Source organism: Mustela putorius, unplaced genomic scaffold (genome assembly GCF_011764305.1).
Source record: "Mustela putorius furo isolate JIRA1106 unplaced genomic scaffold, ASM1176430v1.1 tig00003896_pilon_pilon_pilon, whole genome shotgun sequence".
Classification (NCBI taxonomy): Eukaryota; Metazoa; Chordata; class Mammalia; order Carnivora; family Mustelidae; genus Mustela; species Mustela putorius.
In genome coordinates, this window is record NW_025422045.1 from 10625814 (window position 1) to 10652575 (window position 26762).

Sequence of the window (26762 nt, forward strand, 5' to 3'; positions counted from 1 at the left end):
ACTAAATATTTAATCATTTTTGCCCTCTCTTAAAAAAAAATTATACTAAAGGCATTAGCCATCTACTTTATCAGGAGAGTAGACTAGGTATCAGGCAGCCACATAAACCTTGTGTTTTGGTACTTATTTCTCGCCACTGCTCTGTACATCAGTCCCAATTCGTCCTTAAACTGGAATCCGGGACTTCTACTTTGGTATCTTGTTACAAGTAAATTCAGGAGGACCTGCATTAATAGATGAATAATTCTTTACATTTATAAAGGGAACATCGAAAACCATTAAATGAAAAAATCGGTGTTTCCATGATTAAATTCCACTTAATGATTACCCACCTGCATCACTAGAGATTAAACTATAATAGATACACTGAAAATAAATTCTCAGGGCTTTTGAAATCCAATCTCTACAATTATTGTTTACCCCTGGGGGATCAAAGTCACAACTGTAGTATTTGTGCAGTGTAATCCCTCCTTCACTGATTAATAATAGCAGAAGATCCTAAAATATCCCTTCCTCGCCCTTCACTCAATGGTGGTATTTGTTATAAAAAGGCCACTGAACACCCAAGAGCCGCAAGTACAGTCTACTCCCCCGCCCCAGGGCCCTCACCAATGCTCAGATGACAAAGCCAGGGATGGGGACCTCAGGGTAACACTACGAGGTAACACTAACTGAAACTTGAAACAAGGATACTGTGTATAATGCTACCTTCTTATGTGAAACAATAAGTGACAACTTCATCTGAAAAACAAACAACTCATCAGTCTTTTACTACCTAGCTTCTTTTCCCTGCCCTTAAAACCAAGTCTTATTTAACAAGTGCCTCCCAAGTTCCAGGCACAGCACTGAGTATGATACCCAGCCCTTCCAGTGATAACAAAGTACAGTGCAATGAGGCCTTTAATGTACCAGACAAATGGAAAGAGAAGGCACTCTCATTGGAGACCAGAAAAAGGTTGGGAGGGGGTCAACATTTTTTTTTTGAAGATTTTATTTACTTATTTTACTTGAGAGAAAGAGACAGGAAGAGCGGGGGGCGGGGGGAGAGAATTTCAAGCAGACTCCATGCTGAGCATGGAACTCAACATGGGGCTTGATCTCACAACCCTGAAATCATGGCCAGAGCTGAAACCAAGTCAGATGCTTAATGGACTGAACCACCAGGTGAGGAGGGGTCAACTTTCAAAATCTGTCACATCTGGCGTAAAGTACTGACCCTCAGGTTCTCTGTTCCTGATGATCATAAAGGGATATTATCAAAATTAGAAACAAAGATGACCCATATGGTAGACCCCTACAGCCATGAGCCCCCTCTGACAGGGGCTGAGGGTAACTCGAGTAGGCAGCTGAGATTTTATTCACATCCCCTTTCTTGGGCCACAGCCAGGCTTTCAGGTCGAGGAAATGTGAGGCAAGACATTACAGGAAAGGTTACACAGTGAGCAAGTTGATAGAGAAATCTAAAAAAAAACACGGCCCAATTATAAAGGCAGTCCTAACCACTTCATTTCCTGGACCACTGGAAGTTACACCTTTAATGCAAATATTGGAAACCCTAACCTCCCTAGAAGTTTGACCTTTACAATGAATACAGTGGTATCTGGGGATTTCCTCTAAGGAAGAGTTTATAATATATCCTTCACCTCACTGTTTCTCAAACATTTTCATCATGGCCCCTAAGGGAAAAATTTCTGTTTCCTTCTCTACTCATAACCAACACTTCTGATGTGTGGGTTTTTCCAAACTACACAACTCTCCAGTTCTCACAGGATGCCAACTGGATGGGTGTCCTACAATTTATAATTCTGACACTAACTGCCTAGAGTTAGCACAGACCCCTCAGGTTAAGGGCTCAATGCCACAAGGCTGCCCTCCTTCTCCACCAACTTTAGACACCAACTGCAAGTCTCAGGTTGACACCTGTACTCCAACTGGCTACGAACTGGGAATTTCCACAACCCCTTCCTCAAGTTCAGTAATTTGCTAGAATGGTTCACAGGATTCCAGAACACAGTTTACTAAATTACCAATTTTCAATACAAAAACATAAGTCAGGAACAGCTGGATGAAGAGAGGTATGGGGTAATGCATTATGGTGTGTTATCTTCCCAGAGCCTTAGGGTATTCACCAACCTGGAAGGTTGCTCAGAGTTTTTAGGGAGGTTCCATTACACAGGCACAGCTGATTAAAATCACAGGCTCTTGGTGCCTAATTCAACCTCCAGCCCCAGGAGTCAGGGGGCGAGGTTAAAGGTCTAACCCTCTCATCACAAGGCTGGTTCCCTTAAAACCAGCCCTCATCTTCAGGGGCTTTCCAAAGCTCACTTCATTAACATAAACTCAGGTGTGGTTGAAAGGGGCTTGTTATTGAATACCAAAGGATGCTCCCTTCATCTTCATAGCTCTGGAGCTATTTTAGGAGCCAGGACAAAACCCAAATATTAGTTGATACCTTAGGAGTTCTGTGCCGAGAACTAGGGACAAAGATGCACTCCACTCAAGGCCTTTTTAGACATTTTTTTTCCTAATTATGATACACCTTCCCCACTGAAATAATAACACAGATATACTGACTGTATATATGCTTTTATATATATATAGATATCTATAGATATATATATAGATATCTATAGATATATATATATCTGTGCTTTATACATAAAATGAGTAATTCTTTTGCCTCCCCTCCCCAGGAATCAATTTCCACCCCTTTGTGGGCAACAACAATGCCCAATTAAGAATGCATACCTTAGTTTATGTAGTAAGACACTGGTAGAACCAAGAATATAAAACTAGGTTACTCTAAGATAACCCAAAAGTTACATCTTATATTAGGAAGATTTTCAAATTAGGAAAAATTTCAAATCTCTTTCTAGGATAATAATTTGCCTATAATTTTAGTAGTATAATTTTACCTGTTTTACAATATGAAATTAAGTAACAAAAAACAACGTGGGGCTTGATCCCAGGATCCTGAGATCATGACCTGAGGCGAAGGAAGAGGCTTTAACCCACTGAGCCACCCTGGTGCCCCTACATAAGAGTTTTAATACAAATTGAAGAGAATACTCTCTTGAGATGCTAAATAATTTAAAATAAACTTTCTTTCACTCACAAGTAACATGTAAGTATTTATTACATTAAATAAAGAGCTTCATCTATGGTTTGGATTAAGTGCAGGACAATGGAATAGAGGTAGTGTCAACATCATTTCAGACAGCCTCTTAAAAGGGAATTATTTTAAATCCAACATGAGAATATTACAATTGTAAATATCTATGCATCAACATTGGGGCACTTAAATACACAGAGCAAATATTAACAGACATAAAGGGAGAAACGAACAATACTACAATAATGGGGGGACTTTGGCACCCCAGTTACATCAATGGGTAGATTATTGAGACAGAAAATCAAGAAAGAAATGGTGTCTCTGAAAGACGCATAGACGCATTAGACCAGATGGATTTAACAGATATGTACAAAGCATCCAAAAATGACAGAATACACATTCTTTTCAAGTATGCATGGAACATTCTCTAGGACAGATCATATGTTAGGCCATAAAACAAGTCTCTATAAATTTAAGATGGAGATCCTATCATGCATCTTTTCTGACCACAATGATATGAAACTGGAAATTACAAGAAAAAAAAAAAAACACTGGAAAAAAAACACAAACATGGTGGCTAAAAAACATGCTACTGAACAACCAAAGGGTCAATGAAGAAATCAGAGGAAATGAAAAGAAGGCATGGAGACAAATGAAAATGGAAACACAATGGTCCAAAATCTCTGGGATGCAGCGGAAGCATCCCTCCAAGCAAAATTTCCCTTAGAGAAATTTATAGTGATGGGCCTACCTCAAGAAACAATAGATATCTATTTTCTATTTTCTTGTAATTGGTGCAGCCACTGTGGAAAACAGTATGGAGGTTCCTCAAAAAATTAAAAATAAAAATATTATATGATCCAGTTATTCCATTACTGGGTACTTACCCAAAGGATATAAAAGGTACACGCACCCCTATGTCTACTGCAGCATTATCTACAACAGCCAAGATGCGGAAGCAACCCAAGTGTCCATCAACAGATGAAGGAATAAAGACGTAGCATGTATACACATAATGGAATACTTCTCGGTCATAAAAAGGAATACGATCTTATCATTTGTGACAACATGAATGGACCTAGAAGATATTATGCTCAATGAAACAAGTCAGAAAGAAAAAGACAAATACCATATGATTTCACTTATATGTGGAATCCAAAAAACAAAACAAACCAAACAAAAAGCGAAAACAGACTCATAGGTAGAGAACAAACTGATGGTCGTGGGGGTGTAAGGGTTGGGGAAAATGGGTGAAGAGAAGTGGAAGGTACAGTCTTCTTGTTACAGAATGAATAATCTTGGGGAGTTTCGGCACAGCATAGAGAATACAATCAGTGGTACTATAATAGCGACATGGTGACAGGACCACACCTGTGGTGAGCACAGCATAAAGTATGGACTTGTTGAATCACTGTGTTGTACACCTAAAACTAATAACATTGTGTGTCAAATATATTTCAATAAAAGCATATAAAATTTAAAATAAATAAAAACTCTAAAATTAAATTAAATTAAAAGGATTTACTTTTTGAAAGGATTTATTTTAAATGCAGTAAGCAAAAAAGTCCAAATCTCAGATATGATCACTACTTCCAGTCTGTCTTATTAAAATCCTACTCATGCCAGAACACCTAGGCTGAGGAGGCTCTGTAGGGAATGAACTCATCTGACTCTACCAATAATTTCCTATGTGCAGCCTGGATAAATTACCTAACCACTCTGTGTTCATTTCTCTAACCAGCCAATAATGTAAATTGACACACTATAATGGAAAAACACACAACAATCCTGGTCAGAGGATCTGCCGTCTGGTCCTACCTTAGCTACTGACGAACTGTGTGAGTATGGCCAAGTCAATGACCCTTCCTGACGCCACCCCTTCCCCATCTGTAAAAGGAAGATATCCCACCAGAAGCATGCATGGAGATTCTACATCATAAGTGCCTTTACTTGGCTAAGCCATGTACACTATCATACTAAATAAAACAATGCCCTTTATTAAATTCTACCAAATTCAAGAACATGAGTCAGTCCAGCCAGTATAAGACTTGATAGGAAAATAGAAAAACAGTGGGAAGAAAAACATGATTACTCTCCAAGATATAAGCCTTAAAAGTTCAGGCAAAGTACCTTCCCCACTTGAATGAGGTACAACAGCCATTCATGAGAACTCATTGCAGCCCCTTTTGGAACATATCCATTTTCTGCTTGGATAACCGCTTAGTGTAATGCACTCCATAAACTATCTCCTTCCATGTTCAATAATGTTTTCATTTTATTTGAAATCAAAGTTATAATGGTCTAGGATTTGGGAAATCCAGTCTGTATCTACCCTATACATATCCTATACTACAGATTCCAGTTAAATCCCTTCTCACCTTTGGTTTTTCCAAACTTACTATTTTAGACAATCTCCATTCTTCTCATTCCCTTGATTCCTTCAGTAGCCCTGAGCTAAGTTTTTTCCCAACCGTTGTTGGAACCTTCTTCATCTCCTAGGAAGACTAGGAAGACGAGGGATCAAAAGGAAAGCTAGTAACAGTGAGAGGCAGGGAAAATATATCATCATCCAAAGAGAAAACTGTCACCATTTATTCTCAGTTCTATGACAAAGTAAAGCAAGTGTCTTCCCCCCAACACTACTAGCATAAAAAGATTCTCTATCTGCTAGTAATTATAAAAACAGTTCTTTGATTTCTCTATGCAATGAATTGCATCTAAGACTATTTCACAAAGTACTGAAGTACCTGTTATTTGAAGCATTTAACTAAAAAGGATGGATGGTCATCTGGCAAGGACGCTATCAAAGCCATTCCTAAACTGGAGAGAAGAGACTAGCTCAAAAGTGTCTAACAGTGTTGAACCCAATGTAGTTGAGAGATTTGTCATCCTATCCACCAACAGGGAATACAGGCTTACTAAAGTAACTGTCACTGGGAGCCAGGCAAGTACCTTGAAGGGGAGGCTCTAGCATTTGAAATGCACTCCCCTACCCTCAGTGGGTCTCAGCTGAGAAATGATGAATTAAGGTACTCCTAAAATCTCCCCAGATATAAAAGCCTCCTGATATTTTCACAAAGACTATGGCAAGTGTCCAAGAACTTCACTACCACCATCCAACAGACCCCCTCCTCTCCATTTTCCCCTCATTTCTTCATAATTTTAATTACTGGTTCACTGTCATTTTCTCCAATACTGAGGAATTCCTAGCAAGTTCAATAGCCACAGAGATGACCCTTCCAACAATTTAACTCTCAGTTCACTAAATGTCTTTTACCGATGTTGTCCTCTCCCCCACTTCAGCCATGTATTCCCAGTCATGCCCTGAGACTTTATCATTACCAATAGCTACAACACGGTAGGAAAGAGAAAGAGAAAATCAGTGAGGAGAGGGTCAGTGCAAAGGTGATAGTTTTGAAGTTGCAGTGGAGTTGTAAAATAGTTGGATTGAAGCACTGTAGGGAGGAAGTATGCTGGAAAATTCGGTTTTGTTCAGAGATTGGGACGCATGAAATTGCGATTATGGAGAGGTTATAGCTATTGGTGTCACTAGTGACAGCCCACATTGTTAAATCCAGAGGTCAGTTCGCAGTTCTCATCTTACTTGACCTACCAGCAGCATCTGGCGTAGCTGACTGTTCCCTCCATCTGAAGAACACTCTGCTTGATCCTAGGACTCTACTGTCTTGGTTTTCCTACCCTGCTGGTCATTGTTTGTCAGTCTCCTTTGCTGGTTCCTTCTCTTCTCCTGATGTTGGAATGTCCCTGGGCTGAGTCCTTGGTCCACTTTATCTACTACACTTACTCCCTTGGTGATCTCATCCAGGCTCATGGTTTTAAATGCCACGCATTTGCCTCTCTTCTGAAACTCCATACGTCTATCCAACTGGCTACTTGCCATCTCCCCTTGGAAGTCTAGTAGCCACCTCAAACTTAACAGGTCCAAAGCAGAATTACTCATAGATTACCTTGCCTCTCAAAGTCTGTTTCATCTGCAGTTTCTTCACTGCGATTGATGGCAACCTATCCTTCAAACTGCTCAGGTCCAGATCCTAGAGACCTTAACTGCTCTCTCTCATATCTCATACCCAAACCATCAAGAAATCATGCAAGCTCCACCTCAAAATATATCCAGAATTTGACCTGTACTTACATTTTCCATTGCTACAACTCTCATCCAGGTCACCACTGTCTCTCTCCTGGAGGGCTGCAATGGCCTCCTAAGAGGTCTTCTTGGCTCCTCCTCACCTCTATCACCTATTCTCCACCCAGCAGCCAGAGGGGTCCTTTTAGACCTAGAGTCAGATCATGTCACTCTTCTACTCAATGACCCGCCACAGCTCCCAGCTGACTTTAAGTAAATGTGAAAGTTACTCTGATGCCCTACAAAGCCTTAAATAATCTGGTCCTCTGCTTTATCTGACCTTCTCCCCTCAGCCACTGTGTGTTCCTAAATGTGCTTCAAACACGTCAGAGGTCAGTTTGCAGTTTCATTTGTAGGGCACGCTTTTCCCTTAAGGCCTTTGTTGTAGCTATTCCCAACGCCTGCTCTGCTCTTCTCCCAGACATCCACATGGCAAAGCACCTCATCTCCTTCCTCACATCTCAAGCTCTCAAGGAGACCAACCCTGACCACCCGATTTAATACTGTAGTCTATCTGGCAATCTCGACATCCCAACCCTGCTTTATTATTTTTTTTCCTGTATCACTTAACATCTTCTTAACACACTGTGTAATTTATTAATTGTGTTGTCTGTTGACTACTGCCTCCCACCAGAATGAAAACCACAAGGACAGAAATTTTTGTTCATTTTCTTCACTGATGTATTCCAAGCATGCAGAACAATGTCTGGCACATAAGTACTCAATAAATATATTTTTTTTAATGCATGAATGAACACTTGAAACTGGATTTAAATTGTGGACCAGAGAGAGAGTGGAGGTTGACAGAAAAAAACTCAAATGGCCCAGGTACACCTAGGGTCTCAATTATGCTTCGAGACAATGAACTACTTTAAAAAGGCTGTATTAGGGCACCTGGGTAGCTCAGTGGGTTAAGCCGCTGCCTTCGGCTCAGGTCATGATCTCAGGGTCCTGGGATCGAGTCCCGCATCGGGCTCTCTGCTCAGCAGGGGCCTGCTTCCTTCCCTTCCCCTCTCTCTCTGCCTGCCTCTCTGCCTGCTGTGATCTCTCTCTCTGTCAAATAAATAAATAAATAAATCTTTTAAAAAATAAATAAATAAAATAAAATAAAATTAAAAGGCTGTATTATTTCTTTCAGATCTGCAGGTGGATTTCGTAATTCAAACACTGGTAACTTTGCCGTAATACTAGCTCCTACTAGAAAAAGGCACCGAGGACAGATAAAAGGCATGGCCCACATTTTTTGTCTTTGCCACTTGGTGACTCTACACTGGGCAGTCCTGTCTTTAGCCAGCTTCGTAAGTGAGAGGGGTGACTTGCAAACACCCCACAATTTAGGAATCGGAGAAAGCAAGTCCATCAGGGCTAATGCCACTTCTGGAATACCTGATTTACTCCCATGGATTAGGCACAGACTCTTACAAGTTAGAACTAGATGACGATCATTTATGTCCGTAGTTTCAGCCACGCTGCTGATCTGAATTCCTAAGACACTTACAGTAAACTACAGTTGCGGCACCCCCCTTCCACCCACCTTTCTGAAAGAAACACTCCGGGTGAGGCACAGGTAAAGGTGTTCCAGGTGACTGGAATGGGTAGCCACAGAGGGGAGCAAAGGATTACGCTCAACTCCATTTTCCAGATTACAAATGAATCCCAGGAAAAATGAGATCCAAGGTCACAGAGCTCAGTGACAGTGTTAGGACTAGAAACTGTCTCTTGATTCTTTAGAGAAACAGCAGTAAAGGAGAAATTCCACTACAACATAATAAAGTGTAAGGCCACGTATTACAGTAGTTAAATGCTATTCTTTTTATTAAAATCATGGCATCTGTGTTCACGAATAAGAAATTTTCTTTACCGGCCCCTATCTTCAAGGGCTTGGATCAGAGTTTGTTATGGTAGCCTTGGACTGAATTAGGTATACTACACTCTAAGATCTTGTGTAAACATTTATTCCTTCATTAAAATAACTGGATGAACTTCCAGTTAAAAAAAAAAAAAAAGAAGAAGAAGAAAAAAGAATACCTCTAATATCTTTGTCAACCAACTTACTGATTTAAACAGTTTTCTGGTTTAAAAACCCTACAGTAGTCATGGCTGCAGAACAATGTGAACGTACTTACTGCCTCTGAATCATACGTATAAAATGGTTAACATAGGACATTTTATGCTCATATATTTAGCCACCAATTTTTTAAAGCAAGAGAAAGACAAAAGAAGAAAAAGAGAAAAGAGAAAGGAGTGGGGGTGTAAGAGAGAAAGATCTAGAGGAGGAGATCACCCAAAACCAAATTTAACCACTGTGAGCACCTGCTGGCAGACATTCATGAAAAGCCTGGTGGGAGGAAGGAGCAGTTCCCTGGGTCCCCAGACCACCAGCAAAGCAAAGTCCTGCAAAGAGCACAGGAAGTAGGTCACTCTGGAGGAATAACATGACCCAACCCATACACACACAGTGCTCAGTCTCTAATCTAAGATGTGGGGCTATACAAGGATGTCCTTGACACTGCCTAAGACCCGGGCTGTATTTCTACATCCAGGGCTCCTCCTAGAGAGAAGGTAGTTAAGTCTACTCCATACCACACAGTTCAGGATCCTCTTTAACATGGAATTAAGCTACTGGTAGTATTTTGGCTTTTTGTGAATTGCAAAATCAGCATACCAACAACTGAAGAGAAAAGGTTAGAGAGGCTCAGGGCAGAGTCATGAAATTTCCACAGTATGCCTCCTTGCTCTACAATTCTCTTAAGAATATTGTTTGGTGTCTAAAACAGGTAGAACAGCCTTTTTTCAGAAAACACCTTTGACCATAATTCCAAAGTAATCAAGTGTGTTCAGTCCCACCTCTAAATGTACAGCTATAAATGTAAATTACAAGGCAGTACTTCCTGAATGTATGAACTGACGGGATCGGGTTGGGGGGGGGGGCAGATTTTTCAAATAGTGATTGAAGCCGAGTAAGCTTCTCTGAAAATAGTTCTCATAAATTTAACAAGCACCACTGAATATAATTTTATTCCAAATTGATTCAGTTTATGTACCATACCTTAAACATATTTTTATAGAGAAGATCGTATAGAGCAATGCCGATGATAAATGCTCAACAAGGATTTGCTCAATGAAGGAAGGAGAAGGACCAAGCCTCATTCTTGGTCACAGGGAGATGACAACATAGGCTAAAATCTAAATTTAGCAGGGCATTATTTTAATTGCTACTGTAAAAGAATAACATCTATCTTTGCAACTCAATGTGACAGACACATCAGATTCCCCCTAGAAAGAGTAAAGTGGGGGAGAAGAAGGATAGAAGGGGAGAAAAGGGGAAGGAGTAGCTTACTATACCAGAAGGAGATTCTCCAGAATGACATGGGTCAGGTCAGATCTCAGGCAAGCAAAAGGGCCCCAATCTCACTTAACACTCAAGTGCCAACCAAAAACTGAGATGAAGTATTCTACTTGTATAAAGCTGATTTTCCACTTGACTCTTATCTCAGGGGACATTGGGTAAGCTCAGTGTAAATAGGCGTTTTCTCATTCCTTTCTGTAGTGTTTCACCTACCATGGTGTATTTGTTGAGACAACCAAGTGCTACAAGACAGAAAAATACCACACAATCAGCAATTCCTAAAGGACTACGTTATGGGTTGAACTGTACACTCCAGTGAATTCACAGGTAGAAGTTTTAACTCCCAATACCTCAGCATGTTACCTTAATGTTACCTTATTTGCATGTGTAATTAGTTAAGATGAAATCACACTGAAGAAGAGTAGGCCTTTAATTCAGTATGACTACTGTCCTTATTTTATTTTTAAGATTTTATGTTTTTGCCAGAGAGAGAGAGTACAAGCAGGGGCAATGGCAGGCAGAGTAGGCAGAAGGAAAAGCAGGTTCCCCACTGAGCAAGGAGCCAGATGTAGGACCTAATTGCAGGACCTGAGCCTAAGGCAGCCGCTTAACCAACTGAGCCACCCAGGTGTCCCGGTATGACTAGTATCCTCACACAAAAAAGAAATGTGAACACAGATAGGCACATGGGGAGAAGGCTGTGCGAGGACGGGAGGTATGCATGCTATCACAAGCCAAAGAACTGGCAGAAGCCAGAAGCAAGAACAGAACAGATCCCTCCTGGGCACCTTCAGAGGGAGCATGGCCCTGCAGACACCTTGGTTTCACATATCTGGCTTCTAGAGCTCGGAGACAGTAACCACCTGCTGTTCTACGCTCCCAGCATGCTGTACTTCTCTATGGCAGCCTCATTAAACTGATACCAACAGTCAGGGGCCAACGTGCACCAACCAGCCCACGCCCTTCTCGCTGAATCTCAGCTCTGGCTTCCCGCCCCATGACCACTTGCCACCATATCAGCCCAGACCCCATGACCTCACTCTCAGGCTGCCGCCTGGTGTCCTGACTTCAGGTCTACCTCCACCTGCTTCAACTGCCAAACTCACATGCACGCCACCATGACATTAACCTCTGAAAGATGCCAACTTCTTTGCATCACTCTAGGGGTAAAATAGTGCAAGTGACTCACCAATTCCTATCAGGAAAAGTCCAGATGCTCCTTTGGCTCTTTCTTCAGTTGGGAACTTAAAATTGAACAAATCTATATATTTTATATGAGCCAAATGGTTCCACATATACACAAATAATTTAAAACCTACAAGGAACAGGAGAAAAAAAAAACCCAGGTTTTTAGTCCTAAGTTACTTACCATTCTTCATCACCACATTGGACCACACGTTCGCATTCAAGGCTTGAACGATTCGCTTTACTCCTGTAGATTCTGGGAAGTCATCTAATCAGGAGGAGAAACAGATATATTTATACACATATTTATACACATACACACACACACGTGTGTGTCTGTCCCCCAAACCATACTTTTAAATAACTGTGGCTTAGTTATCTAGTTTAGTTGGTACTTAACATTGTAACTTACCTAGTAAAGGAAAAAATACAGAGCTTAGAGATCTTGATAAGAATATCCTAGAAACTAAAACAATGACACAAATGCACTTTATAAAAGGTTTCTATGATAAAGTCATCTCTATCACCTCACCAATGGGATCTACTCTTTTTTTCTTGAAATGTGAGTTCCTGTTAATTATACAATCCTGGCAAAGCTTTGGAAACACCAATTTTGGCTATTTAAGGATAACGAGTTTCATGATGGCAGGGATGGTCCTCTTGGTATGCCACAAAATGCTGTAAATGCCCCTACCTTCTCCTGGGAATCACAGAGTAACAAATTTATAGTAGATATTTATAGAAGATATACAGAGAACGATTTCCTGATTGGAGAAAGAGAGTTTAAGAGAAGTAAAATGACTACAACCATAAGTGTAGGAGACAGGCAAGGCTCATTAAAAATAAAAACGGACAATTTAATTTAGCTGGGTTAGTATTGGTACTATTTTGCTTCTGGAATTTAGCTGATACTACTCAAAATAACAGGGCAGTAATCCCAGTTAGGATATAACAAGCTAATATTCTCAGCTTGCAGATATGTGTACGATGGAAATGAGTGTTATAAGACTGGATACGGTAAATGATGGCAGAAGTAGTTTCCATGTGCCTGAAGGAGAAAGTCTCCTAAGAGCCTATGCAGCACAATCCACATAGAACCTGTGTCTAGTGGCCTGGCCGGGCATGGAATTAGAAGTCAGAAAATCCGATCTGGAATTCGGGCTCTTTTCTTTTTCTTTTCTTTTTTTTAATATTTTATTTATCTGACAGAGAGAGAGCATGAATAAGCAGGGAGAGGGCTCCATAATTTGTTAGCTATTTGATCAAGGGCAAATCATGTACGCTGTTCTCGAAGAAAAGTGGGGCTGAAGCCACTCTGCACACACCTCTTTCAGAGGAAAGAGGTGCTGGAAGTGACGATTCACCCCTGTAAACCCCCCTCTAGGTGGGGCTCACCACCCAACAAGATGCCTAAAGGACAGTAGGCGCTTTATAAGGACTGAGGGCTGGATGAGTCATCCAAAGAAGAACGACCTACCAACCTAACAGAAACAATGGCAAGGATTAAACTGAAAATACAAAGTGAGCTTTCTCACCTCGATGTTTAAAGAAAGAAATAAAAGGCATGTTTACCTGAACTATGAGTGATTCAGTTCTTAAAAGGATAACTAACACTTCATATGACAGAACCAGAAACCAAAAATATGGTCTGAACTAAAGAGCTAGAACCAGTAAGATGAAATCTATTCCAGACAAGCAGGAAGTCTCATACTGGTGTTAGGATACACACATACAAAGCTTATGGTTTATTTTTAAAAATTCTAGGGAGGATTTCATTACTTCATCTAAAGATCTGTCAAAATCTAATTCAATATTAAGCAATATTAATGCAAGAACATTGTTCAGTCAAGGAGCAAGGAGATGTATGGTGGTATAAGGGAGAAGAAATTACAAAATAAAAACAGATTTAAAGATTGTTTTTTTAATTTTTATTTATTTGACAGAGATCACAAGTAGGCAGAGAGGCAGGCAGAGAGAGAGAGAGGAAGCAGGCTCCCCGTGGAGCAGAGAGCCCAATGTAGGGCTCGATCCCAGGACGCTGGGATCATGACCTGAGCCGAAGGCAGAGGCTTAACCCACTGAGCCACCCAGGCGCCCCAAAACATATTTTAAATAAATGACTCAAATGTCGACTCTGAAGGACAACAGGATGAAGAGAAAATTCTAGTGTCAGAAATAAGCAATTATGTACATGCTCACATACACAAAACAAGGCCCAAGTTTAGGGGACCTGTGAGAAACGGGAAGAGAAATTGTACTTGTTAATTTTCAATTATTATTAAAAATGTAGAGGGAGAAAAATCAACCTTTTTATCCTATTCTTCTCTGGAAGGGCTTTATTCCCAAAGGTAAAATTCTGGAAAAATTCTAAATAAGGCAGAATATAAAAAGAGATTTCTTAATTCCCTTTAAAATAGGTTTCGTAGAATGATTACTTATTTCCTGTCTATGTACTTTAATTCATATTGGCTGTCTCTTAGAATGTCTTTTGCAACAACTGGCATCTTAATGCCACATCCCTACTGGTCCCCTCACTACAAGCCCTGTGCCTTTCCCATTTCTTCCCCATGGAGCAAGTGACATGTGAAAGTTCATGATGCCACGACAGTCTTGGAATTTCTAAATAGAAATAATCTCTCGCATCTCTGAAATACCACAGGACCCATATATTTTTAAATACTTATGACATTCCATTGGGCAATTCAATTGTTCATGTATGTGTTTATCTCCTGTACTTGACTATAAGGTTTTGGTGGCCCAAAACCTGTCTTCTCTTGGTAGGTCCTGGCACAGGTAGATGCTGAAGGAGAGAAGGTGAGAAGAGTAGTGGAGGAAGGGAAGAGAGAGGGGGAAGAAACGTAAGGTCCAAAGTATCACAGAGGCAGTTAAGTGGAGAGCTACCCTGGGGTTGGCGCTGGGGGCATTCTGAGACTGTTTTTAGTCTCATATGTCTAAAGGACATAAAAACAGGGCCGACATGCCCCCTACGGTTCCTGGGAATTCAGCCTCAGGATGTGAGAAATTCAAAATAAGGAACATAAATTTTAACTATTTAGTGCATGGGTCAAACCCTCTTTTTTTGGCAGCGGACAAAGGGTAAGAGAGACTGAGGAAATGACTAAGATTTAAGATAGAAATCCTCTACATTTATCTAGAAGAAAAACAATATTTGAAAAATCCTAACAATGTGGTAAAGCCCAAAATATGGATTATTTGGTTAATAGTAAGACCACACCAGTGGGTTGTGCACAAATCTCTTTAAACAGCTGAGGAAAAAATGTTTTTTGAATTTCACTATGGCTCTTCTTCCTTGCATTAAAATATTCCCTCACATCTCCAAAGCCATGTTTCTCCTGACACATAAATACTTACCATCCTCCTCGGGCAACTCTTCTGGACTAAGTTCTACCAATTCAAAGCCATGCTTGATACACCATTCTTGAGCCTTTTGTCGGTTTACACCTAATGTGCAAAAGAATCTTCATAAGTAAAATTTTTTTTAAAACAGCGTATCACTGCAATGCTTCCATTAATCTCAGTGTTACCCTCAGTGTTATCCTAAAGGCATCCAAAATAAAGAAAATGATTACTCAAACCCAAGTGCCCGTTCTTAAAAAAATAAAATGTAAATATTGCAAGATTCCAAAGAGAAATAGCTAAAAATACTTTGTAAAGTAATATAATCACAGGAGATGTACTGTTCTAAGTTAAGAAAACAAAAGTATATTCTGTTTACCAAGGGACAGCAATTATATGAACCAACCATGGTCCCATTGGCATGCCTTACCATTTTCACACACTCTGTCACAAACCAGGATCATGACTTCAGGTAACCATGCTTCTGCCAGTGGAAGCCATGAGGAGACACTATCAAGACCAGACTTCTAGAGGGAGGAAAAACAAACATACAAATAACCAGAAGAAGAGACAGTAAGAGAACTCATGGAAAAGGAGTGGGGGGGCGGATAAAGAAAGTACCAAATAATTTCTCACTCAAGGTCCCTGGCAAACCAAATCTTACTTGTGTGCTGTCAAAGTACACCACAAATGCTTGGACAGACTCCGCGATCTCTGCAGTGATAAGAAATTTGTTCGGCACCACGCACAGATTGATATCTGCTGAGTAGTATTTATTATCAATGGTCCAGGGATAAAACCTCACAGCATCATCGGCAGCTGCTTCCACAACAAGATCTTCTGTTCCAAGGATATCTAAACAAAGGACACAACGTTACCATGGGAAGTGCAACACTGATACACACTGATCAAGTCTCTCAAAAAGATCCAGATTGGGATGCCTGGGTGGCTCAGCTGGTTGAGTGTCTGACTCTCGGTTTCAGCCCAGGTCATGATCTCATGGGTCATGGGGTCAAATCCCACAACAGGCTCCACACTCAGCAAGAAGTCTGCTTGAAGGTTCTTTCCCTTTGCCCCTACTTGCTCGCTCTCCGTCACTCTCTCAAATGAATGGGTAAATCTTGAAAAACAAAAACCTAAAAAAGGTAGCAGATTAACGTGGTACCTTTGCCTCCTCCTCTTTGTGTACGGATTTCAAAAGCCCTCCCATTTATCAGGGCATTTTCTTCTCTAGCATTTGATTATAAAAGTAATGGTGACATAATTTAACTTATTGGCTTTTATTCTCTAAGAGCACAAAAACCATTGTGATTAGGTTAGACAGAAGACAAAATAATCATGTAACCACACACCCAGAAAAGAGCAAGTAGAAGAGGAAGAATAACAGCTTACATTTATTTTATAGCTTACGGACTTCATGTGAGATGGAAGGTTACAAGAATCTTCAAGAATCTATAACTATCTGTGCTTATTGCAAGTTATAAGGAAGGTAGCAGTAAGTCTAAGCCATTAATAAAATAAAAGCTAAACATCTTCCTTGGGCCAAATGCATACACGTCAATTCAACTAATGATATAAAAGAAAGGATATTGATAAAAGACCCCAATTCCATTTACTAAAGTCAGCCTTGTTCAGATTCTTTGAAAGCCAACTCCAGTTGATAAAGATACTTTTGGCATAATTTAAATACATAATAGACAAGCACATTTAATTATTTAGAATATACCTAAATCTTTCAAAAAGCCCTGTGCAACATGGCTAGAACTAACGAAATTCTTGTAGTAAAAGCTAAGTCAATGAAGAACAAGTAGAGATAAGGTCCCGGAGCCACCGAAGCAGTCTGCTTCCATAATGCCATAAAAAAATCACAAGAGGAAAACATTAGAAATTGTTCTAACCTAAACCCCCATCTCTCACATCCATACCCACAGCCTCTGTGTTACACAGAGGTGGAAAGTAAGCTTAGAGAAGTAAAATAACATGCCAATGAAACTGGATTATTATAAGAATATAATGTGGCAAAATGGCCACTCACTCCTTTTCGATGCAAATGAAGATGAACATAGGAAATATCCCTCAAACTCACAATTAGCAGGGCACAGAAAACTAGGAGCTAAACTTTCAATTCCAGAGCTAAGATTACATATGTGGACCACTGCCATAGTTTTTGCTCAACAAAAAGATAGAGAAAAATTGTTTAGTCCAAAAGACTGCTGGGAATAATGCATAATAACATATAAAATGTGTATGTGACATATGCATGCTTTTCATTGGTAAACTTTCGTCATGTGGTTACTAGGAGGAACAAGTCTGAAAACAAAACCCCCTTTTTTAATTAAAATAGAAAACTAAATTTAAAATAGATGTAAGACTGCATTTGACATATGGTGCATTGTGAAACTAACTTTCTAAAATTTTTCACCACAACCAGAATTGTTACTTTTTAAAATTATCATGAGGTCTGTGCCAATATTTGAAAATCTGAATTTATCTTGTCTCTTTAAGAAATCAGCAGTTGTTGCTGCTTAATTTCTACCTGAAGTAATCTTTTACTAATTATCAATCAATAGCAACCTGCTGCAATGTCCTTCATGGAGCCTTATGACCAGTTCAGATAGGAAACAAGCAGGAGGAGCAGATAAAGTATGACAATCAAAGATTGTTTTCATGTAAATGTCTCACAGGGAAAAAAAAAAAAAAACCAACAACCTTCCTAGATCAAAGTCTATGCCGCATTCAAACTAATCTTCCAAACTTCAAGCAGGTGGCATAGCAATATGCCGATAAAAGCACATATGGAAGAAGGCAAACTAAACCAAGGGAAGTAACAAAAAAATGTATAAGCTGATTTTTTTTAAGGGTAGGAGGAGCCACCATATGGAATCAGTTTTCTTCATTCCTGGGTAATTTTTTAAAACAACGAATTAACTATTTTTTTTTTTTAAGTGGGCAAACACAAAGGGTAAAATTTGTTAAGGGGCAAGGTACAAGGAGTGTGGGATGAGGATTCCTACCATCGTCACAATCGATTCATGATATTTCCTAAACTGGTGGTATCATCAAAAATTGGAAGAAAATTTCAGTTATGCTTTTTTGAAATCACTGTCTTCAACTAACATGAAAAAATAAAGTCAATGAAGCGGTCATCTACTCACTAGCTGCAATTTAGGATATCTGGGTCCATTAAGGGTGGTTCATTTTATTAATCAGTGCATAAACTACAAGACAACAAACCGAAGTGTGTTATTCAGAGCCCTTAAAATTTCAATTTTATACTGTCTGATTTTCAAATGAGGAAGATATTTACTGAACACACAGAAAGAAACAATTTCTCTTTTCTCTAAACCTAGATGAGAACAGAACTATAAGTTGGGAAAACAAACTTCACCTTTTGGTGTTTTCATAGCTGTGTGTGTGTGTGTGTGTTTTCATACTCCTTGTGCTGCCTAGAATAACTTGATAGCTCAATTTACTTATCAGATTCTTTTATTTTTAACATTTTATGTCTAATCAGATACTTTCGGCGAGGCTGCATATGGACTTTATTATCACATCTGTGCCATCTCACAACTAGAGAAGAGTGAACGGTCTCATTCTTCTTGTCATCAATATCATAATGTAGAGTTTAATTTAAAAAATGTAAATGTCTACATTAAATATAGCTTTTCTCACTCATCTTTTTTATTTGGTTTCAAACGTCTAACACGTTTATTCTTTTCCAGATTAAAACAAAAATTGCTCAAATGCTCATGCACATGACTAAGAGTTTCTGGAGATCAGCCAGTATCATTTACTCATTTCACAGATGGGAAAACTGAGGGCCAAAAAAAAAAAAAGAAGAAGAAGAAGCCACTTGCCTAAAGGAGAAGGACATAAAATGAAATTCAGGTCACCAGTTTTATTTCTTCCTACTACACTACTGCATGTGATGTTTAGAATCTAAGCTAGATCACATTCAAGCGTCCAGTGGTCACAAGCCAAAACTAACCTATGGGCCTACAGTATCCCCTGCTCTTTTAGAAAAACTAAAAATAACAGCCAGAAGTAGGGCACCAGAATATATGAGCCCGAAACACAAGTAACTCATTCAAAAATTCTGCCTGCGTTTGGGGTATTTATGTGTCCGAAGTTGAGTCACAGTGATTGTGTGGGGGTTTTCTGCCAGACTTCCTAGAAAGCCCTACAGTGTTCTTTCCCCCTTCTTTGCCCTTCCCTAAGCTGACTTTTGATGCAATCAAAATGATGCACAAATAAAATCAAGAGCAGCTTCTCCCTCCTCCTTGCGGGTGTTGGCCTGTCTCACTCACACTTTTGGCAGCCACCTGGTGGGGCTGTAATACATCATTTTTGAAGAGACAAATACTAGATGATTAATTGCCAGTCTGTTACCACAGACTTGGTCTCACAGCTTAAAATAGTTAATCTGTAGTGTTTTCAGATGAGAAGTTAAATGTCAACCCAGTTCCAGTAGCAAGTATAAACCTTTCCCGGGTTCTAAGTGCAAGTATAAATCTTTTTCCCTGTTTGAGAAACTGTTAGACAGCCGGCAATAATCCAGCAATTCCTATTTACTTCTCAGTTCTTCCATGAGCTTATTTCCCTGATAGTCCCACATGGCAAGTGAATGACAAGAACGATTCAAGAGAGCTGAAGAGAGCTGCACACCAGGGAAGCATGTCAGCTCAGCAACCCAACCACTCCTCTGTCCTCAGGCCCCCTCTGTGCTTCCTCTGTCATTATGCTGCTACCCTCAAAGCGGGTAAAACCGGAAAGCAATCACAGAGGAGGAGGCAGCTAGCTTTCTTTAGTTCAGAGTCAATAAGAGGCAATATTCTCTGTATCATTAATTAGGAAAGCAAACCTAAGTTCCAAGGTGAATTCCCAGAACCCAAAAAAATATCCATTTTCAGTCTCTCTCTCTCTCTCTCTCTCTCTCTCACACACACACACACACACACACACAACCCTTACCTTACCCCCTCACCTATTCACTCTAGAACAAAAAAGGCAAAAAAAAAAAAAAAGTCCCTTCTATTGTGTTGTGCATGTGTAGGCTTCACGGCCCAAGCCGGGGCTTGAACTCACAACTCAGATCAACATCTGATCTCACAACAGAGACGACCACTTCACCACTTCACCAACGGAGGCGGCCAGGTGCTCCCAAAACAAGTCTATTCTAAACTAAGTGCACTGATACTACTTTGGCTTATTCCTATCTTCCTCAGTCATAGAATTAAGGACACTTTTGATTCCAGCTGAATTAATGTTCCCCAAACTAATCAAGTCATTCTTTGTGAAGAGAAGTTGTCTAGTGATTAAATCATATTTTCTATGCCCAGTGGGAAATGGTAGCTGCCACTCTGAATCAAGATGATCCTTCTGGAGACCAGTACTCACGTGGTTTTATCCTTCCTCATGGAACTGAAGCTGTCCTTACAGCGAGGTATCATGACCTCCCACCCCACGAACAAGTGTCCTTCACAGGATCTACTCTTCTGGGGACCAAAGGTTCCTCTCCCCGCACTCTGTGCTGGTGGTACTAATCGCAACAGAGAAGGCCATCAAACAGAGACAGCTCAGACTTGGGTTCAGACAGACCTGCATCTGAATGCTGGCCCTCTGTGAGAAGGACAAACTAACCTCTCTGTGTCTCACTTCCTCAGTGGTAAAAGTGGACATACACGCACCCCTCAAATAGCTTCTTGCATATTAAATGAAACAGTGCATGAGAAGGCACAGGCAGGCACCGGACACAGAGTGCCCCTCACGAACGCTCCTTTCCTCCTCCTCAGGTCAAGTTTTTGCCTATGGGGAGGAGGCTAGGTCAGAGATGCACTGAGAGGAGCTGGTAAGAGAAAGTGGAATTAGGAAATCGCCACCTCCTTAAGCTGCTCAGGCCCCTCTCTTCCCAAAATACACCTTCTCAAATGTTTCTTTCCCATTGTTAAGGCACAGACTAAAACAGAAGAGAAAGCAATTAGGAAAATTATAGGAGGCAGTAGAGTCTGACGTCAGCTGAAGGGGAAAGTAGCCATTATGAAAGAGAAGAATTGAATAAAATGTGATTTAGGACAAAAATATGGAAGCCAGAGTTTTCATTAGCAAGCAAGGAAAGGAAAGAGAGACCTTCGGAAATCATAATGAGGGGCGCCTGGGTAGCTCAGGGGGTTAAGCATCTGCAGTGTTGCAACTTGTTACAATGTTATAGCCATGATTACATGCGAATGTCCCCGAAGGTGGGTGCTGCTGTCCAGTACTTAGTAGCCACTATGAACAGATTATTCCCTGAGTTCCAGGGGCAGATCGGACTGCTGCAACTGAAAGGGCCATCACAGTCTGTGGGATGCTGAAAGGTGCCAACTACAACCTCAGGGTTGGGACCTTGCAGAAACAAATGCAGGGAAGTTCTCATCCATGATTCCGGAGTAACGGGCCGCTTCCGGGAAGTGGGGGGCACATATCTGCGGGACGTGCTGTGGTCTGAGGACAGCTGGCTGGCCCGAGCACTATTAGGCGGCTGGGGGCATAGTAACTGGGTTGGGGCAACCCAGCAGGGCCTGAACAAGAGGGCAGCAATTCTGCTTTGCTTACAACACTTAATTACCTTTTCCTCTCACATCCCTCCTCTCTGTTCACCCTTGAAATCCACATCACCTAACACTCTGGGGCTCTTTGTATCACAGTGGGAGCATTCTGAAGTCAGAGCAGAGGAAATCTCACTCAGCCCTCCTCCTTTTCCTGAAGTTTGCTTGCTCCCAGGAACCATCTGGAATTGGTCACCACAGCTGCATCTTAAAATAACTGGGGGTGAGGGAGGGAGGGGACAGGACGAATACTACATACATGGTCTGCGCTGACCCTCAGAAGATCTCACAGTGCAGTGAGATGAACTTGTACAAAAGAACAGCAAGAAGCTGGCAGGAAAGGGAGAAAGAGCATGGAGAAGTGCTTTGTGCGGGCCAGGGAGGAATCACCAGCCCCTACGTTTTACCGGCTGCATGCAAAGACCATTTTATCAACCCTGGGGGCAATCCTCACCTTTGGAAATGGAAGAGGGACTTCTTTGAATTCTGTTACTATTATTTATTTGAAATCACAGTTCTAGATACACATCTAAAGCTGTGGTTCTTTATGGGGAGGAGGGGTGTTCGTGCCCCTGCAGGGAACAGGTCAGCATCCAGAGACATTTCTGGTTGTCACAAGTTAGGAGATGCTACTGGCATCTAGTGGGCAGAGGCCAAGAATATTGCTAAGGGTCCTCTGATGCCCAGGACAGCACCTACACGACACAGGATTACCCGGCCCGAAATGTCAACAGTGCTAAGGCTCAGCGACCCTGATCTTGTGGAACCTGAGGAACTGACTTAGCTGTATTTATGAAACACAATACAGGTTCTGGAAGGCAAAGTTGGTTTTATTCTTTCTCACAGATGAAACTAGCCAGGCATTACAACCTTCTAAAATCTACCTCTGGTAAAATCTGCCTCAAGTGTCTTAGTTATTTATTTTTTTTTTTTTTTTAAAGATTTTATTTATTTATTTGACAGAGAGAGATCACAGTAGGAGAGAGGAAGGGAAGCAGGCCCCCTGCTGAGCAGAGAGCCCGATGCGGGACTCGATCCCAGGACCCTGAGATCATGACCTGAGCCGAAGGCAGCGGCTTAACCCACTGAGCCACCCAGGCGCCCAAGTGTCTTAGTTATTTTAACCATAAAATGTATTTGGCAATTAACCTTAGATGTTTTCAAAATAATTTGTGAATGGTGGCTTTCTGGAAAAAAGAAGACATAAGACTAAATAGGACCATTATGAAATGAAAATACTTTTCACATTCAAATGTTAATTTTTCAAACCTCACCAAAAAAACATCAATGTCTGCTCAGGATGACAACAGGATCTGCGGCAGATGTTAACTCACTCTGAAAGAAGGTAAATGTGTCTGTGATGAATTTTCCAAAACAGAGTAAGTTTAATGAGGAACATCTACACTGTAGCCCCTTTATTCAAAATAAGCCTGATGCATGTGAGAACACCATAAAGTTAACACATCCCATGTCCGGGACCTCAAAGCTCCTTCAAGAAGAGTAAAATGATTGGGCAACACATGGTCAAAGTTTCATGGGAAAAGAACACAATGACATGCTGGACTTCATCAAAATTCAAAATGTTTGCATTTCAAAAGATACTATCAAACAAACCAAAAGACAAGTCATAAGATAGGAGAAAACATATCTGAATTATTTATGTAACCTGTATCCAGAATATATAAAGTACTCTTACAACTCATTAATGAGATGACAAAAAAAAAGCACAACTTAAAAATGGGCAAACGATCTGAATGGACATTTCACCAAAGCAGATATATGAATGGATAATATGCACATAAATGATTCTCAACATTATTAGTCATTAGGGGAATGCAAATCAAAACTGTAGTGACATACTGCTTCACACCCACTAGACTGGCTGTAATGGAAAAATACAGTAACAAGTGCTGTTGAAAAGGAGGAGAAACTGGAACCCCCATACATTGCTGATGAAAACGTGAAATAGTTCAGCCACTCTGGGAAACATTTTGGTGGTTTCTTAAAATAGCATAGCAGTTTCTTTCGATCTCCATACCTGCATTACTCCTAAGAGCCAAAAAGTGAAAACAACTTAATGTCTATCAACTGATGAAGGCATAAAGGGTGGTACGTCCATACAATGGAATATGAAGTATATGTTGTAATACGGATGAATCTCAAAAATGTTAAGAGAAGGCAAAGTTGAGAGACTACATATTACAGGATTCCTTTTAAATAAAATGTCCACAAAAGGCAAATCTATAAAGTACATTTGTGGTTGCCTAGAACTGGGGGGTGGGAGTGGGAAGTGACTGCAAATAGGCAGGAGTCCTCCTTCCAGAATCACAGAAATATTCTGCACCAAAACTAAGTGGGTTTTAGGATAGTTAAATGATATCCCAAAAAATCTGGAAGAAAAAAATCATGGAAGCTCAAAGATAATGTCCTTTTTTTACTGAGGAGGTAGGTAACTAAGGCACATGATGTTTTAGAGACTTAGAACAATGACAGCAAAGGTAAAAACACTACAACTTATTTGTGGGAAGAAATTTAACTTGCTTAAAGTCAAAATAGCCAGGAAAAGGGTAGAACTCAGTGCTCAAGTCACAAAAAGTCTTTCCCCCACACCCCCATAAAACCCCTGAACAACCTGAGAAGAATTTAGACAGAATGGCAATTTTCTTAGTTCAGCTGTTTTTTACCAAATAATTACAAATTTTCCTGCTCTGAGCATACAGATTTGGATTTTGATCAAAGGACGATAATACTTTTCCCCATCTTCACGCAGAATCGGCTTCAGGTCAGTGTGGAAAATTAAACCCTAAATAGGTGATTTGTTACTGAACCCACAACATGACACAGGCTGAGTTTCACAACTGTCCTCTTTGTCTTAAGCTCTGTCAGTCTTGCTTTCTGGATGAGTAAAGTAATTATTAGAGATATGTTTGTGGTTGGTTATCTATGTGCACGGGCTCCAACACAAATACAATGTCATGTCCAGATTATCATTTCTGCCAGACATATTCAATTTTAGTATATGTGCTGCCGAAGCGAGCACCTGCCAGACATATTCAAAACAATTTTCATACCTTAACCTTTTAAAAAATGGTCCCGTATCAGATTTCATTATTTAGGAAGCACCACTATTTGTTGAGGAATCACAGGCGACAAGCTGTTTAAACCAAATGACCACTGCACACTTCCTAGATATTTTTACTTTTTTCTGCACAAAAACAAGCAGCTGAATGGCCCAGAAGCAAAGGTCTGGGTCTGGATACATCTAGACTCGTCCAGGATGGTACAACACTCTCTGTACCATAAATGACTCCGTGCAACAGGGGATAATGCATAATTCTGTTCTGCTCATGTGTCTCCTCAGACTCCTCTCCCTCTTTATTGGAATGCCATTTGTTGGAAAGGCAAACACCTTATGACCATTCCCTCATCTACAGTAAGCTCACACAAAAATTCAAATTCTCTACTCCACAAGGAAACAAACTAGGACACCCATAAAGGTGTATTATTTAACCTATGAAAGGTTCTACTCTACTAAGGTTCTAACTAACACGAAGGAAAAAGTGTACACTTAATGTAAGCCATAAAAGTTCTCATGTTAGTAGTAAAATCTTTTACTGTAATTTCTCCTATCCCTACTTCCACCTTGGATACATACAGTTTTAGCTGCCAAGATACTTACGTCTAATGTATTTAAAAGAACTAGAACTGAATCTTGGCTCCCCAGTGTTTATGGGCTGAACAACCTTGTAAAATCACAACTTGTTGGAGCTTGGATTTCTCTCTCTCTTTCTCTCTCTCTCTCACCCCCACATGCATGCCATGCTCACACTAAAAGGATAACATGGGCACATTTTGTAAGTTCTTTTGGGTCTGGAGAGAATATGAACTTGTATTTAATCTTTTTCCTCCTTAGGCTGATGACTTAACATCCCTCTTTTAATCAAAATAAAAATCTTAAGGCCTCTTTTACTGTTAATTGAAAATTTAAAAATATATTAAGTATAATAGCTAGAAACAATCCTCTACCCCATACCAGTTGAAATCACTGCTTTAGTCAGGCCACTTATGTTATCACTCACTGTCTGATGACAACCTTAAACTGTTCATGGAAGATCTTGTTAGCCCAATCATTCTTTCTTTGAAGAAAATAAAGCCTTAGAAATATACAATCAAATCAAAGGCAGAGATACCCTACCACAACAAAATAAACAACTTAGCTTAAGCAAAAATTATATCTTATTCCCAGAGTAAAAAAGTCCCCTCAGAATACTAAAGTAGCTAAAGAAAATGTAAATTTTTAAAAACCCAAGCTTTTATCCTCTTCCCTCCTGGACAATGTTGGTCAGCTAAGTTGGACATATGAAAAGACCCCACCTTTTTTTTTTTAAGATTTTATTTATTTTGACAGAGAGAGAGACACAGGGAAAGAGGGAACACAAGCAGGGGGAATGGGAGAAGCAGGCTTCCTGCTAAGCAGGGAGCCCAATGAGGGGCTCAAACCCAGGACCCCAAGATCATGACCTGAGCTGAAGGCAGATGCTTAATGACTAAGCAAGACCCTACCTTTGAAATAAGAATGTTCTCCTTAGTAAATTCCTTTAAGATCATTTTCTAAGTATAGGGCTCTAATAAGGCAAGAAACAAACGCCCAGTCTTGAAGAAAAATCAATGTTCCCCAAAGAAACAATATCATAAGTGATGGCTGGCTTTGCTTATGGAATTCCTCAAAGCCTAGTTTACCCATCATACATAATTGAGCTATGCGGTTCCGCAGGTTTAAGGACTAAGGACCAGAGAGCACTATTTCCATGTTAAGAGCATCTGAATTCCAAACAAAAAAAGTCAAATTCTCTACTCCAAATGTGGACTGTCTTCTGCAACTTTAAAATGCAACATGGATGGATCTAGAAGCTATTATGCTTGTGGAAATTAGTCAGAGAAAGACAAATACCATACAATTTCACTTCTACATGGAATCTAAAAACAACAAAAACAGAAACATACTCATAAATATGAGAACAAACCAGTGGA

General features: G+C 40.2%; 1 protein-coding gene across 4 annotated transcripts in view; it reads right to left on the bottom strand.

Moving 5' to 3' along the window:
* The window catches only part of AAGAB (alpha and gamma adaptin binding protein), a 49707-nt gene that overhangs the window by 15686 nt on the left and 7259 nt on the right, over nt 1-26762 (bottom strand). For 2 of the 4 annotated variants that reach the window (XM_013059481.2, XM_045067609.1), the window contains exons 2-6: nt 15812-16002; nt 15578-15674; nt 15163-15252; nt 11975-12058; nt 9570-9650 (exon numbers count right to left, since the gene is read on the bottom strand). In XM_013059481.2, coding sequence (XP_012914935.1) covers nt 9570-9650; nt 11975-12058; nt 15163-15252; nt 15578-15674; nt 15812-16002 — 543 coding nt within the window. The remainder of the gene's footprint in view (nt 1-9569; nt 9651-11974; nt 12059-15162; nt 15253-15577; nt 15675-15811; nt 16003-26762) is intronic. The other 2 variants (XM_004758618.3, XM_045067610.1) reach the window with 1 other exon arrangement.